Raw genomic sequence first — 17,373 nt, forward strand, 5'->3', positions numbered from 1 at the left:
AATTTTGCATAGGCAAATGGATTCTAATATCTACAGGTAACGTTTACAACGCTAATTTATTAGTATTGCATTTAATTGAAAAGTCGTTAAGAAATTATTTTTCTAATGCAAATATGCAAAAAGACATATTATTTCATTTATTTTCTAAATTTTGATTAATTACCTTAAGATTTTCATCGATATCGAGTCGTAGTTCTTACTGTGAAAATAAAAGTGACTGTGACGTCATTTTATATATTTCATACGTGCTCAAAAAATATTCAGCGGAAGCATTTGATGTTTTCTGGCTTAGTACCTATTTCAGATGTATTTTTATTTGTCACCACCAATGAGACAAAAGGTACAAGTTATCAGCTGCTGTTTTTTGAAACCCGCTTTACACTCGTCTCCGTTGTCTCGTACGATTCCTCAATATGTCGAAATCTTCTTCGCTTCATAGTGGTTTTATTTTTACGTTGGTATTCTTTATGGTGGCTGACTGCTTTCGATAATTATTTCTTCGCTCGGTTTGCTCCGTTACCTTACGTCCTTCTTTGCTACTCACATGTCCCTAGTCTTTCATGTAGCCCAACTCAACGGCACAGGATGTTTCTATGTACATGTATAAGTAGTTGCCTATATGAGGGCATGTGCATGCTGCTGTGTGACTTTTCATGTGAAGATCTGTCGGTGAATGGAGCTAAACGCACGTAAATTCCTCAAAAGCTACAAACCTAAAACGAGGAGCAATAATCATTAAAATAAACTGAAACATATGCTCGTTCATCTTTTTGTCCGTTCATAAATTCTTCTTTCCCTATGCTTTACCTCGCCAACACACATCATCTGTTCCGCTATCAACCTCTTTTTAATGGAAGCGAAAGCTGCAGGCTGCAGCATTCATCCTTCGAACCATTCAATTTCTTCTTCGCGCTTCTCGGTCATTCTTTCACAGGCGGCGAATGAAATGTAAAATAAAAGCGTGGTTCTTGTTGCATTGTTTTTTTTTCAGGCACATTTTTGCTCGTGTAGATATTTGGCGCGATTTTGTTTAATTTTCACTCGATTGGTATTTAATTGTTAATAAATTATGTACTGGCCCATATGAATATTCACACTTAACTACAAATCATGTAGTATTCACTACTTTTGTAGCAAAACGGTATGAATAAAAGCAATACTTTACTACAATTTTGAAACTTGTTTGGCAGTTGGTATGAATAAAAGCAGTACATACTACAAATTAATTGTAGTCTGCTCAGGAGCTTGCTACAAAGTTATTCCATCGTCTAAATTTGAATTTGCCTAAATGGTAACATGTGTTTAGGAGTTAAAATTACCGCTGCAAATAAAATTATGCGATACGTTTAGTGATATTAAAGTTTATTATATATTAAAGTTTATACGCTGTGGTCGGTTTTTACGCCTGGTCGTTTTTACGCGACGAATTATTTTCGAAATTTTGAGACATACGCGGGTTTTTACACAGATTTTCTTGACGTTTTTTACGCAGTTGTTTAAAATGATTGGGAGATACGTAAAAATTGATTTTCGTTAAAGTCGTTTTTTACGCGATATTTGGAATTATCGCGGTACGTTTTCCCACGTAAAAACCGACTTCAGTGTATCGATTTTTGGAATTGGACGTAAAATGTTTGACGAAACATTTGTTAAGGAGGAAGTAAAATTGGCAACCAACAACCACGTGTTTCAAGTGAGTGTTTGTGCTGCACTACCACAGTTATAATTTTGCGGCAGACGAAAAAAGGCAAACGACACACCACCTGGTTCGATCGGAAACCTCTTTCCATTGTCAAATTGCTTCTTGAACCTTAACTGAACCGAATCACGAGGAGCGGCGAACGGCCATACGAACATTCCTCCGCTGTAAATCCATACATCCGCATAACAAAACAGCAGATTCCAAAAATCGCGGTCAAAATGACTATTCAACTATAATCCTTCGCGGTTTTCGCGTACCCCTGACTACAGTGTCGACCCGATTTAGTCACTCCCCGATTTTGTCACACCAAAAAATTTTGAAAATTTTAGTCGTTATTTTTATTTATGTAAATATTACCGCAAACAACATTGATTTTTATGAAAAAACTTTCACCGCCTGTGGTCTATTATAAATTATTTCTGGCTGCCTGTCAACGACCTAAGCCGACAAGAAATAACGGGTGCCAATCACGCATTTTACCTTTCCAAGGCATAAGCTGATTCATATTTGTGAAATGAATTAAAAAATTGAAAATATTTTTTTTTCCGATTTTGTCACATTTCCTATTTTACCACCCCAAAATTCACCAGGGGTGATAAAATCGGGATATTACTGTATTAATAACAAGACCAATACATTGGAGTCGGTTTTTATGCGTAACAAACGGAGATCTCAAAATCCACGTTAAAACAGCGTTTAAAGCGACCCCGGTGTACATCAAACCATTCTTCAGGGTTTACAGAAATCGCTCTCAAAAGATAACGAACAACAACGAAAAACCTCTTTGAATCATAACAAGCCATGAAAACAAAACTATCGCACTTGTATACAAGTTGAAAAAAAACTGATTCGGATAGGCGGCCCCCACCGATGGGGTTTGATAAAACGCTTTGGGGCCGTACACTAATTACGTAAGCATTTTTTCTGGGTTTTTCAAACCCCCCTCCACTCATGTAAGATTTTTCCCATACAAATATTTTCCATTTATATGGAACGTAAGAAAATGGCCGACCCCCCTCCCCCTATGAGTGCTTACGTAATTAGTGTACGACCCCTTTGTTCTCGCTCATTTCATGTTGGGGACCATATTTTTTTCGCACAGCTGTGTAAAACAAGTTGAAATGCATCATCAGAACCGGTGCCCCCCGCAATTGGGGCTTATTGATAGAAATGTATCATGGGTTGTTGTTCATTATTGTAACAGCAACCGAAAAACGTCTCTCACTGTATGCTACATATCGAGAGTGTATACAGACATGATAAGTAAGAGATTTATCATTCTCCTTTGGATTCAAACCCAAATGCATATTTTTCATTTTCTCTAAGGCTTTGGTCCGATTCGCGAATTAAATTAAAATTAAACTTAAAAGTGACAGTTCGGAAATTATGAAATCCCCCGCTCATAAGAATGGCTGGTGCTATCCAGCAAGACCAACAAAACATCTATCAAAAATGATTCAATATCTGTCAAAAGTTATCTTGCTCTGCGAGCAGGGTTATTTGAAAATTTTCAAACTGTCACTTTTAAGTTTAATTCGATTTTAATTCACGAATCGGACCAAAGCCTAATAATGTTTCTCGAATTATCACAGTTTTCACCTCTCCTTTACAGCATTAAGTGTACGTAAAGGCTATAGGAACATTCGAAAATATAAACTTTTGATAGAAGACTCAGGGAAACCCATAGGGTTATATATCAATTGACTCAGCTGAGTTGGGGTGATGTCTGTATGTGCGTGTGTATAAAAAATGTGAGGCACTTTGTACTTGATATTTTCCGACAGGTAGCATTCGACGGAAGATGTCCCCTCTTGAAAAACAGAAAATTCAAAATCGAACAAAATTTCGAAAACGTAAAAAATATGCTAACAGATGTGTATAATGACAACCTAAGCTAAAAGACAAATGTTTGTCATTTTGTAAAGAAACACGTGGTCGCCTGACGGATAGAAAATCAAGTCCTAATTTGGGGTCCTCCAGTAGTCTTCGGGTGGGAAGCATTCGCTCGACTCTTTGAGCATCTTCTTCCCGAGATGAGCCAGCCTAGGGCTCCAAGTCTCGTTAATAAGACATAAAAAAGCATCCTCTTCCCTTTCTTCTTCTTTAATGGCTCTACATTCCAACTGGAACTTGACCTGCTTTTCAACTTGGAAACATCCTGGGCTTGACCGAGGATTGAACTTGCCATCTCCGGATCGCAACGCTGAAGACCCTTTGAATATAGTGAATCCATTGTGGTTGATACACAGGATATGGTATTTGTTCCATTATTAATATCATATTCCTATATTAATAATATTCGCAAAACAAAAAAATTGGTCACATTTGTGTCGTTTTTATTGCTATCCTGTGTGCTAAGGTCGGAAAAAATATCATTTACTTTTTCTGTCTCTGGCCCTTAGATTTTTTGTGGCTAAATAATATAATTGAGGAAGAGAATTCAAAATTTTATTGAAAAATAATAAATGATTGAATTTCCCCAGAACAAAAGGACAGGACAAAAGATGGAATAATTCATACTTGGAATTATTCCTTAATACTTGGAATTAAGCCTTCAATTGAAATTATTCGTATTTATTTCGGCCTAATAGCTGAAAAAAAAATCACAAAATTGAGAAACAGAATAAATTGCGCTCTAATTTTTTGTTTCCGATCGCTATTGCTTTGGGTCAATGCTATGAATTAAAATATCTTCTTCTTCTTCTTCTTCCATATACATAAAAATGAATTTCTGCCTGTCTGAACCTTATAGACTCGGAAACTACTGAATCGATCGGCGTGAAAATTTGTATGCAGAGGTTTTTATGGCCCGAAAAGGTTCTTAAGATGATTTGAGACCCCTCCCCGCTTTGGAAAGGGGGGCTCCCTATCAAATGAAACACAAATTTCTTCAGACCTCGAGATCTAATCAGAGCAGTGGCGTAGCCACGGGGGTGGTTTTGGACATAACCCCCCCCCTCCCAGAGACAAACATTTTAGAAGAAAATTTTTTTTCGAACCTTCTCGAAATTAAAAAATGTTCAGAAAACCACCCCCAGACCAATTTTCTGGCTACGCCACTGAATCAGAGAATAAATCAATTTTAGGCGAAACGAAGTTCGTCGGGTCTGCTAGTAATAAATAAATGCGAAGATGATAATTAAAATCTGATTTATCTACTTAGCAGTATTGGTGCTTTTCTCCAACGCGTAAAAAAGCATGTTAAAAAAGGCAAAAGGGGCCGTTCGTACGAAAAAGCTGGACAGAGGGAGGGGAGGAGGCTTAAAAATCTCAATAAATTGTGGACGTCATATTTGAATCGTCCATACCAATCTGTACGTAAATCGACAATTTAAAAGAGACTAAAGTAGCTCTATTAAATGAATATGTGCCTTTATTCTCATTCAATTATACTCATTGAAAAATCCCCGTCGACCGCAATTTGTTGCGAGCAAATCGAATGAGCATGAGTGCCAAAAACGATTTCTCCTGATTGCGCCTTTCTCAGTGGCTCATTCGCCTACTCAGTCCTGTAAACTGATAACACTGTAATCTAACAATTGAACCACGTGGCTCATGAAAGAATAGTAGTTGGAAATCGATAAAATGTATGAAAAAATCTGGCGTTATCCAAATTTATGGGAAGTGAAGCTGTTTTAGAGGGAGTGTTCATAAGAAATGAAGTATAAGGTGTAAATATCTCCTTTACTTGGCTTGTACTGATTAGTGGTTCACGTTCATGTAGTACTGTGATCGCATATTTGTCCCATATTAATAGAAAATCCAGCAAAGAGGGGACAGATATGCGATATACAGCAGTGTAGTACTGTAAAGCTATAAATAAATAGATGGAATGGTTCAATTATTTGCGGGTCACCCCGTCAGGTGTGTAAGTGGCTAAAACTTAGTTTTGAGAAAAATGAGTGCAAAGTTTTCCAATAGTTTTTCGTGTTATACAAATTGTTTGGAATTCAAAAAATACTAACTTTCTGTATTTTATTACATTTGATATATTAATTTGATAATCATTAACTCTTTCTTATATTATCTCTGGGGCTGAGCAATATATTTTAAGTACCAGACCTCATTCGCCTTCGGAAAAACGTTCTAAACGTTTATGTTGCCAGAATCCAATGTTTTTTTTTTGTTTTTCTCCGCATTGCTTCATTTATTGTGATACTTAAGCAGCTTTTTTACGTGGTTTTCATTGATCAAATGGTCGGGGTTCAGCCAAAACACACCAAGCGCCAACGAAACATTTCCGATTTTTCTGCTCAAATTTTCGTTTAGCAGATTTAGTTGATAGCAAACCGTATAGGATATCCCTCAACCCCATAACTGAGGATATCTTACTGCAAATACACACTTGAATTGATATGAAACTATAAATTATAATCCAATCGACCTCGATAACCGAAGTTGGTTTGAACATCCTAGGTTTGAACTTGGTGTGCATAAGAGGTAAAATCTCGCTTTTAGAATTACAGGATCGTAGCGGCATTGATCGATTTCTCTTCGTGAATGCTTTATTTTTAATAATGTGGCGAATTGTGATAGATTGCCGAAGATTGAATGGTTTGGTGTAATAAAGGATGGTTGCATGTTGCCCCAGAATCAACAATCACGGCTGTACCTATTATTGAGTTATTAACAACGTATAAACTCGATTAAGATTAATCGATCAATACAATTACGCCCTTATGATTCTAAGCGCGGCAAATACCAAAAAAAAACTGAAAATAAATGTACAAAATACTTTAGGCATAACATGCTTAGGTATTTCAATACTAAACGAATAATAATTTGTTATGCGTTTGGTATTGTAATAACAGAGTATGTTATGCCTGAAGTATTTTGCATATTATTTTTTGGTATTAGTATTGGGTCTCCGATCCTTCTATCAAAAGTTCGGTTTTGGAGTGATCCTTAGTATACGCGAAAGGCAAAAATAAATTATTGATTAAACATTGAACATTGAACGATCATTGACGCAGAGACCAACAAAATGTTCGATATCCACGTTGTTTATTTATGAACCTAAATTCATATCTTTATCTGTTTTTTTCTCCTTCACAGCAAATTGGATGTAGGCTGAAGATTTTCTCCAACATCGCTCCCCAGAGTACTGATCGAATCGCGCAAGTGATTGGAACTGAAGAGCAATGCCTTACGGCACTGAACGACATCATCGGATTGATCCAGGGAACGCCAATTAAGGGCCCAGTTCACAACTACGATCCTCACAACTATGATGATATGTACGCCGAAGAATACGGTGGTTATGGAATCGGCGGAGGTGGCGGTGGAAACTTTCGGAACGGTCGTGGTAATAATGCGGGAGGAAATTCGGGCGGAAACGCTGGTGGGTTCGATCGTCGCGAACGCTTCAATGAGCGAGGAGGCGGCGGTGGTGGTGGCGGCGGACGTGGCTATGATCGTGGGAACGATCGTAACCGTGGCGGCATGAGGTGAGTTGCTTCGAATACCAATAATAGCATCAGGAATGTGCTCTAACGACATGGTTACTCTATAGCAGAGATCGAGAATTCATCAATCCGTGGGCCCAGAACGTGAACGGGAATCAAATGGGAGGCAATGCCTTCGGAGGAGGTGCCGGGCTTGGAATGGGCGGTATGGGAGCAATGAATCAAGGTGGCTTAGGAGGAAACATGGGTAGCATGCCTAACATGGGAAACATGGGAAATATGGGCAATTTAGGAAATATGGGCAATGGAAACATGGGAAATTTTGGAGCTCAAAATACAAGTATGGATAACAAAACATCTACCCAGGTTACAATCCCAAAAGATGTGAGTAAAAATCGTAACGCATTAGGGTTTTAAATATATGAAACAATCATCTCATTCTCAGTTGGCTGGTGCAATTATCGGAAAGGGCGGTGGTCGTATTCGTAGGATTCGGAATGAGTCAAACGCTTTTATCCAAATAGACGAAGCTTTACCGGGTTCAACTGATCGCATCATCACAATCACCGGATCCCAAAAGGAAATTCAAGCGGCCCAGTACATGTTACAACAAAGGTGAGTCAAATATTCCTAAAAAAACCAAAACAGTCCACCTACCGGTGACGATGCCTTTCTCGATTTTATCGTTTGGTTTCGCCTTAGTGTGATACATATAATAAATAATTGTCTACATTACGGCTCTTGCAAACGCTGTGTAGCAAATCAACCATCACTATTTTCTTCTAAAGCACCACTTTTTCCATAAATTTCCCCATACATTTAATCGATCTCCAACTATCATTCTTCCATAAGCTCATGGTAAAAATTTCAAAACATAGGCTTAACAAAACAGATAGAAACGCCGGTATCGCCACTCAGTGACGAGTACCGTGAACATGGCGTACGGAAGGTTGTTGTCTACACTTTTTACTGCTGCTGCCAACTGGGAGTAAATTTTATCGAAGTCGGTCCTTGATTACTATATTGAAAAAGTGGCTCATGTTTTTCGGTTTTCGTCTGCACACACACACGCATACACACGGACATACAGACATTTGTTCAGCTCGACGAGCTGAGTCCATTGGTATATAACATCATGGGTCTCCGAGACTTTTATAAAAAGTTTCATTTTGGACTTAAATGGTAGCTTTTTGGTACAGAGAGTTTAAAAATAATAGAGGATCATCAAATTCTACTAGGGGGAACATGGGGCAAGATTACTCACCTAAGTAGCATCGCTTGTGCTTGTGCCTCCGAATACTGCAGATTTAACACTGACCCATCTGCATAATGCTTTTTCTTTTATATTACTATTCAAAACCTGATAATTAAGGTTTTAATATAATTGCCATTGCGCTACTCCTGAATTGTCACAGAATGGCCCAAAATTTTGCCAGGACTTCTATATTATCAAAAGTATTCTGGGGTATTTGTTCCATTATCAATAATATGCTCCTATATTAATAATATTCACTAAAGGGACTATTTTTACTTGTTATGTATCTTTTTGCCTTTCTTGTTGTAGTACCGGTACTACGACAATACTGAAAAGTCTAGTACCGGTAGTTCCGGGAAAATACCAGTACTGAAGATTTGTTTTTATTGATGTCAGAATTTGAGCTGTATTTTATAAAACAGTGTAAATTTTAGCGTTGTTCAACATACAACTTCTATTACAGAACATTACCTTCTTCCTGACGAACATGTGCCATTTTGGTAATTTTTTCAGTTGTCTTCACCATTTTGAAATACTTTAATTTTGACTGGAGTTAAATATCTTTTGCCTAATAATCAAAATTGTAATTAGCTCAAGGTTGCTTATCATTAGATACGTTACTGATATTAATAATAAGCTCTGGTACTGATTTTTAAGGAATTTGTTATTTGAATTACGATCAAATTGCCAATGAATTATTATAATATTATTTAAAGAAGAATATTCAATAATACCGGAAAATGTTTTGTTTGGAACAAAACACATTATTTATTTTAAAAATATCTTTGTTAAACATTTCCGGTACTGTTAATCGACGGTATTCTCGGGATTTTTAGTACCGGTACCACAACCCTAATCGAAAAGCTATATAAAAAGACAGGATCACTGTCTCCGACCTGAGATCGCCCAAACTGAATACTTAACACCTAGCATTAGACAATGTACAGGATATTTATCAACAACCAATGGACTAGTGGAGGATTTTTCGGTCTACGAAAAGTTTTCTCCTTAACTATGGCAGGAATCGAACCCACACCCATCAGCACGTAAATACGCCCAGACGACTGACGCCGCTGACCTTACGGCCGTGAAGCCCACATGTTCGCTTTAAAAACAACCTTTTTATGGAAAGCCCTGAGACCCATAGTGTTGTATATCGATCGACACAGATCGGTGAACTGAGGTAATGTGTATGCGCAAAATAAAAACTCACTAATTTTTAAGGCACTTTCCTATCAGAAATTGGCTAGATCGGTCGATGCGTTTCGAAAAATCATTTTTAGTAATTCGCGTTCGATCATTTAGTAGTTTGTCAATAACTCATCCCAGAAGCTGAATTTCAAAATGTGTTGTATGGTGGACTTCTAGTGCGAGTTTTCTGCAACTCTGTCTTATGGTTCGTTGTTTGAATTCCACTAGTGATGGATTTATAGTTTCTATAGTTTCAGTAACTTAGACTAAATGACAACAAAATTCCAATCATTTAGTTTAAGTTAATGCAACTAGCGCTATAACTCCGTTATTAGTTGAATTTTAACAACGAACCATTAGGCAGAGTTGTAGAAAAAACCTTCGCGATAGAAGTCCACCAAACAACACTACATGACAAACTACTAAGTGATCGAACGCAAATTACTAAATTATCGATAACATTCTTGCAAAACACTGCCTTAAAAAATTCAAAATCGAAAAAAAAATTCGTTTGTAAATGTGTAGCAATGAATGCAAACAAATGGGTTTTTGGTGGAAACAATTAGATCTATTTTCCCAAAGTACTATTTTGACCTATCTTATTTACTTTTCTTATTATGCGTGTTTTATACTACTGAAAAAAATCTAAAAACAACACAAAACAAGTTGGGTTTCCAACTATTATTTGTTTTTAAAAGTTATATCAGTAAATATTCTGAATCCAAAAAGCAGTAACCCTAACAGACATGTTTAGGAGTTGGAATTATCGATTTTTTTTTAAATTGGAACTACTCTTGCGTACAAATATGCAAAGTTATTGTAAGAGAAAAAGGCGGCTTACCAGCGATAAAAAGGGAGTGTCATCTTGCCCGTCTGGCGATCGTGCCTTGTCCTCCTCATGCTCCTGTATTAAGGTCAATAATGCACGAATCATCAACTAATAAATAATTTAGATAGTACATCTAACTACCCCATAAGTAAAAGTGCTAATAATGGGAGAAAATCGTGCATAAAAATGTCAGCATTTTGAATCATGTCCTACATCGCTATGATTAACAACTCATCGCAACATTTTGTGTGGAAGACTAGTGATTTTGTTGTTTTGCTTATGATAATAACAATAAATCTCAAGTCTTTCTACAAAGGTTGCTGCTTTCATCAAATAACAAAACGGAATAGTAGTGGTCATATAAAAAAGTGCAAAAAAATCCATACCGTAAAACGCGCACATTTCACGTGACTTTCTAACTTCGCTCTTTGCTTGTCAGATCATATTTTTAAAAATAAATAAAAAATAACTTTGTGAAATTGAAAGCAGTAATGTATCACAATAATAGCCTATTAAGACTACAGCTTGATTACTTGATAAATAGTAGGTATCTCGTAGAAAAATATTAAGCTCTGCTCTTTTAGTGGAATGTATTCACCTGAGTGTAGTACTATTCCATTTAATTCCAACACGTTGTAATTTTTACATACACGTATTTGCATCTCAACGGCAGTGTAAGGCCGTCTTCAATTTCTCGCACTTGACTCGATTTTATAAAAATAATCTCAGCATACACTGTTTATACTACGCAAGGTAAACTGCGATTTGGTTTATTCAAGTCGAGTCAAGTACGAGACACTGGAGATGGCAATACAGTTAAGGTCGAAATACGTATCTGTAAAGCTTACAACATGGTGGAATTAAATGTAATCGTGTTAAACTCGTCTTATGACAAATAGGATTATCTTGATGTAATAGTTTACCGTTTTGATTTTCACTGGGATTAAAGTGTAAAACGTTTGATCAAGTGATAAACATATTAGTGTTTTTGTCAGTCAGGATTCAATAATAGTATAACGTCATGAGCGAAGTTAAAAGTTTGCGTGAAATGTGGGTACTTCGCGGTAGGAAGTTGAAGGTTTTTTTTACTCTATTTGTTATTTAAAATGCATTTTTTTTTCTTCTCTCGTTACAGCGTGCGTGAAAATCTTGCTGGTGGAGGCGGCAACGGTGGCGGTGGATTCAATCGCAACTAAACGCATTTAATTTGCTATTCGCATACAAAAACCATTTAGTCTGTATGAGACACATATTAGTAATAAGTACATCAATACAGTGGCGAAACATTCATTCACATCAGCATACAGATCTACCCTCGTTCTGATTAGTAATTCCGATTAACTTCAGTGTGAAATTATGATGATGTAGACAGGTTATTTTTCGCCACTGTAACGTGACCAAGCAAAGCCACCGGCTCAGTAACAAATCCAAGAAATAACTGAGCTAAACAATACGTGTATAATGTCATCATGAGATCGTTCTGCGACCTTTTCAACTATAATAACAGCAGTCGATCCATTCTTCTGTTCAAAGATATCTACCCAATTTTAATTATACTGAATAATTTTGAAATGTAAGAGAACAGAAGTAAAGTATTATTTTACCATGTTTTTATACACCATTTTGGCGACACAAAGTTGAATATTTCTAATAAAACGACCGATTATTCCCCTGAAGCTATATGTTTCACTATGGCCAGTTAAAAATGTGAATAAATAAGTTGCATCGTTTATTTGTAATACAAATGTCTCAAGAAAATTATATAGAAGTGCAACCACGTTTGTCCAGTACAAAGTTAAAAATACCTATCTGTTTTAAGGAACGCAACGTGTGCGTTGCATAAAGTACCAAAGGGCAGACACGGGAAACATTGGAATTATAAACTACATACGACATTGATTCAAAAACCTATAAGCAACTAGAAGAAGTCGTTTGAACTGAGGATGAATGTTGCCGCGAAAAAAATGAGTTGATTATGGAACTGATCTATAAAATATTATGCCTTGAGTTCATTGAGGAAATAAAAAATAAATATGAATGTATTAGCTTTTTGTTAATTTATTTTCAATCCGAACTTTATCTGCACTTATTGCCTATTTAGACTACAAGCTATATTCGATATTTTTTTTTATAATTTGATGTTAATACACATCTAAGTTACTAAATGTGCGTCATATACATTCATGCCAAGATACTCACCCATATTGGCGATTAAAGGTTGCATGAAGAAGAAGAAGTCGAAGGATGATATTTGAAAAAATTGCATGGGTAAGCATACGGGAAATTTTTTAAAACTCTTCCCAAAAATTCTGGAAGCAATTTAATTAAAAACGGAAAGCAGTACGGGGTTGGACTTTGCTTGTACTGTGTTGAATTTGAAATCGAAAAATTGCGTTTATTATGCAGTAGAAGGAAAGTCCAACCCCGTACTGCTAACCGTTTTTAATTAAATTACTCCTAGAATTTTTGAGAAGAGTTTTAAAAAACTTCCCGTATGCTTCCCCGTGCAATTTTTTTCAAATATCATCTTTCGACTTCTTCTTCTTCGTGCAACTTTTATTTGCCAATTCATGTTTATGCATATGAACGCGCTTGCGCTCTACAGGTTCATGGGAGAGGTTCCTTCATCAGTGCTGCCACCTGGAAAAGTTTAGAGAAAAAGTTGAACCATGGAAATTTGACATGGCGTGATATAGAAAATGAGAATTAAAATGTCTCTAGAACGTTATAGAAATTTTTTCGTCAAACAATTTTTAGTTTGTGGGGTTAGAAATTCAACAATCTTAAGCAAAAACTGCTTATTCAAAAAAAAAAAAATAAAAATCGAGGTATCATGTCTATTTTGTGTGCTTTTTAAATTCTAACCCCGTCAACCAAGATTTTTTTGAAATGTCCCTAATTTTTGTTTTATAACAAAAATATACTTCATTTCCTTTTACCACACCGTGTGAAATTTCAATCATTCCACTTTTTCTCTCGATGACAGCTGGTGGTCTTCTCCTCCCCTATTATTTAAGCGGTGCCGAAATTCATTTTGAATGAGCTCGATGTATTAGGTTCTGCAGCGTCTGTATCTAACCTCAAACTGATGACTGATTAGTAGTACTTCGCGTTGGACTCGGGAACAGCCAACCAATCACGAACTCGATCCTTGTCGGAGTCAGTGGAAAGTACTACTGAACTGTCAAAAGAGGTCATTCGACGAGGACCGAATTCATTCGTGACGTCATGCTGCAGAACCTAATGAAAGAGTGTTCATTTTTAGTAAACAGCGCACCGCTCAAACGTCAAAGAGTTCATTCGGCGCACTGCCCCATTAGTGCCCCTATGCTGCATGGGCTAACTGTCATTCTATGAAGGTGATATGGTCCAATGCACCGAATGAACACAATGACGTTTGAGACGGGCGCTGTTTACTAAAAATGAACACTTGCATGAACTCGATGAATGAAAAAGTATTCATTCTTAGTAAACAGCGCCCGTCTCAAACGTCAATGATGAACTCGGTGCATTGGACCATTAGCTAAAGACAAGGGCCTCATACGCCTGTCACTGGCGAACAAAGCTCGTGTACTCTGCATCGAAGCTTAGAACCGGTGTTAGGGCGCAATCGTTAATGTGAACATTTTTATATTCGGTTAGTTACTGCAAATAAATTCTTTTTCGAGTCCCTATAGTCAAGCAGGTATCTCAAGCATACACTGCCAAAAATATCTATATAAGATATATGTGTCGCCGTTATAAATTTTTGCAATAGCTCCACCCTAATATAATCGATATAGAACCACACATAAATTAAATAATTGTTAATTCGAGACCACACATAAAGCTTATTTGGATATAAATTTTATTAGTAGTTCGCGTGGAGAATGGTTATGTGTGCGCTGATATACATCATAAGTTAAATCTATGTATTTTTGCCAATAAATATGTGTGGATTTTTAGTAGTGTACCATATCGTTATAGACGAATCCAAGTAAAAATAAGAAGAAGACACACGACGGTGTTAACTTTGACAGATCCTACAGCACAGCATAGGAAGATCATTTCAAAATGCTTATAATAAATTCTAGACAAAATGTAATTAAAATCTGATTGAAGTATGATACGGAAAAAGTTCCGAACTGTATGATAGATACATTTTTGGAAAATATTCAAAAAATTGAGATAAGCTTCCGAATATGTAATTCAGAACTTTTTCCGTATCCTACATCAATCAGTTTTTAATTACAATTTGTCTAGAATTTATTATAAGCATTTTAAAATGATCTTCCTATGCTGTGCTGTAGGATCTGTCAAAGTTAACACCGTCGAGTGTCTTCTTCTTATTTTTACTTGGATTCGTCTATATTGCTGCATGATTGAGTGTTAAATTTTGATAAAATATCGAAAACAAAAGTGTGCATAAAAATTTTCCTCGCCATAACAAAACGGTGGTAGAGAATTAACACTGTTGTTTACAGTTTAGAACCAAATCCAGATGTCGCACATGTTGGGGTAGGGATTCAGTGCTCCACCTTCTCCCCCTGGCTAAAGAGGCTGCACAAAAGATATTTTAGTTACCAGATAAAGATTGTCGCTGTCGTTGCTGTCCGGAACATCTTTTGCTGGCGAGGATAGGGGAGCTAAATGTCAAAGAAGGAAAATCCATACGATTTGACAGCTTGGTACCCAACATGTTCCGGACAGCAGAACAAAGGGAACCGAAGCGACAATCTTTATCTAGTAACTAAAATATCTTTTGGCTGCACGCATAACAAAGCAGTGTCAAAATTGGAACAGCGCACTTGCTGTCAAACCGGTTGTTCCAATCGAGCACAAGGTTGTTAAAGGTAGGAGTATTGCGTCTCTTTGTTTTTAACCAGGCTCGTTAATATTAGCAATTCCATTAGGGTCTCGCTAGTAGACGTTCGATAACATCAAATCACTTAGGGGCCATCCACAAAGTACGTCACGCTCCTAGGGGGGAGGGGGGTTTCCGAGCAGCGTGACGACTCTTACAAAAATGTTAGAGTTTTAATACAAAAAGTGTGACGAAGGGGGGAGGGGGGATTGAAAATTGCCGATTTTTGCGTGACGTACTTTATGGATCTTCCCTTAACTGCAATGCTTTTTAACTGCAATTCGATAGTTGCAACAGTTTTGCAGTTATCGGACCGCTAAACTTCAAACTGGTGTCAAACTCATTGACAGCTGCATTGCGCTGCACATTTAGATGCACTTTTATTGCATCTGACGTCGATTGGCAACCGTTTGACAATGATATCCCGACCAACCATTTCTTCAAGTTTCTTAAAAATTCTTCATATCAATCTTTAAAGATTCTCTTACCAAACATCGATAGCGATCGATGCCATTTCCTGAAGAATCTCAAATTAGACAGGAGTTAAAACACGACAAATTTATAACGATCTTTTTCAAAATATCGATACCAATTGATGCCGTTCAAAAGATACGATTTTTCGCCGGTCTACTTTATCGACCTACCAAAAATTCGACAAAAATAAAAATCTTCAGAGGTACTTCGAGAGTCTTTTTCACATACAGATTTTTTTTTATTTGTTCGCTTATTTGAGAATCGAACCTGAAGAATCAATGGTGTTGATTTGCGCAGTGAACTTAATCACTAAACCAAACTATGTTTTTCAATGCGAGTACAGTTAAATTGCAATAACATTCTTCGCCATGTAAATTATTTGAAATACTACTTCTATGTATGGGCATTATTTTTCACCTTATAACATTCTCCTTTTCATTTTACTTTACTTCCATGCAATACATTTGAAACATTTTTACATAAAATGGTTCTTCAACACGGAATCGTTCTCTTGCGATTATTGAAAAACAACACAGCAAAAAAAGTTGTTGAATATTACATCGAAATCGCTGCAACCAGTTGAATCCATCGCTTGTTGAATATTACATTGCACGATGTACTTGAGAGCTTGCTGTGTAATAAACAAGAGCGATGTAATTTCTTACGATGTAATATATAATATGATGTAATCTATGCGATGTAAATGAATGTGATGTAAAACTGTGCGCAATTAGAGATGTCGCAAATTAATCGATTACTTCGATTAATCGATTCATCGTTGTGATAATCGATTAATTTTGAATCGATTATTACCCAACGACTAATCGATTCAATAATCGAGATGAATCGTGAGTAATCGATTAGTTACTAATCGATTAATCATAATTTTACGACATCATAAGGATGTCGAAAATTAATTGATTATTTCGATTAATCGATTCATCGTTGTGATAATCGATTAATTTTGAATCGATTACTATACAATGATTAATCGATTCAATAATCGACAAGAACCAAGAGTAATCGATTAGTAACTAATCGAATAATCGGGATTTTACGACATCTCTATGCGCAATGCGTCGTGCTGAATAAATTTATTTTGGTGAAATAATTTTCTTAGCATGGTATTTTCGGTTTTTTTTTAATTTATTTTCATTGAATGTCCATAAAATGTTATTGTTCTCATATTTCTTTTATCTATTGCATAGAAAATTAAACCAGAATAATAAATATAATACAGATCGGGATTTTTATACATCCGGCACAGTGCAATTCAGCAGATTTTCTTAGGCTTTGGTCCGATTCGTGAATCAAAATCGAATTAAACTTAAAAGTGACATTTCAAAAATTTCCAAATAACCCTGCTCGCAGAGCAAGATTACTTTTGACAGATATTGAATCATTTTTGATAGATGTTTTGTTGGTCTTGCTGGGTAGCACCAGCCATTCTTATGAGCGGGGGATTTCATAATTTCCGAACTGTCATTTTTAAGTTTAATTCGATTTTAATTCACGAATTGGACCAAAGCCTTAGGTGCCCGCCAGAGTAAACGCGACGAGCGATGCGACGCGACGCGACTCACGTAAAAGAATAACAATCATTATCAACAGGCTGTCAAATTGCACTGTCGCGTCGCGTCGCATCGCACGTCGCGTTTACTCTGGCTTCGCCCT

The 17,373-nt window shown here is 36.5% G+C and overlaps 1 protein-coding gene across 4 annotated transcripts in view; it reads left to right on the plus strand.

The window, feature by feature from the left end:
• LOC134211681 (heterogeneous nuclear ribonucleoprotein K) overlaps positions 1-12,424 on the plus strand; it is a 78,411-nt gene extending 65,987 nt beyond the window's left edge. For 2 of the 4 annotated variants that reach the window (XM_062688807.1, XM_062688810.1), the window contains 4 exons: positions 6,758-7,149; positions 7,215-7,491; positions 7,553-7,722; positions 11,518-12,424. In XM_062688807.1, the coding sequence (XP_062544791.1) occupies positions 6,758-7,149; positions 7,215-7,491; positions 7,553-7,722; positions 11,518-11,578 (900 nt within the window). In that variant the 3' untranslated portion in view covers positions 11,579-12,424. Of the gene's footprint in view, positions 1-6,757; positions 7,150-7,214; positions 7,492-7,552; positions 7,727-11,517 lie in introns of those variants that run through there. The other 2 variants (XM_062688808.1, XM_062688809.1) reach the window with 2 other exon arrangements.
• The last annotated feature ends 4,949 nt before the right edge of the window (positions 12,425-17,373 follow it).

The sequence above is a fragment of the Armigeres subalbatus genome, chromosome 2 (genome assembly GCF_024139115.2).
Source record: "Armigeres subalbatus isolate Guangzhou_Male chromosome 2, GZ_Asu_2, whole genome shotgun sequence".
NCBI lineage: Eukaryota > Metazoa > Arthropoda > Insecta > Diptera > Culicidae > Armigeres > Armigeres subalbatus.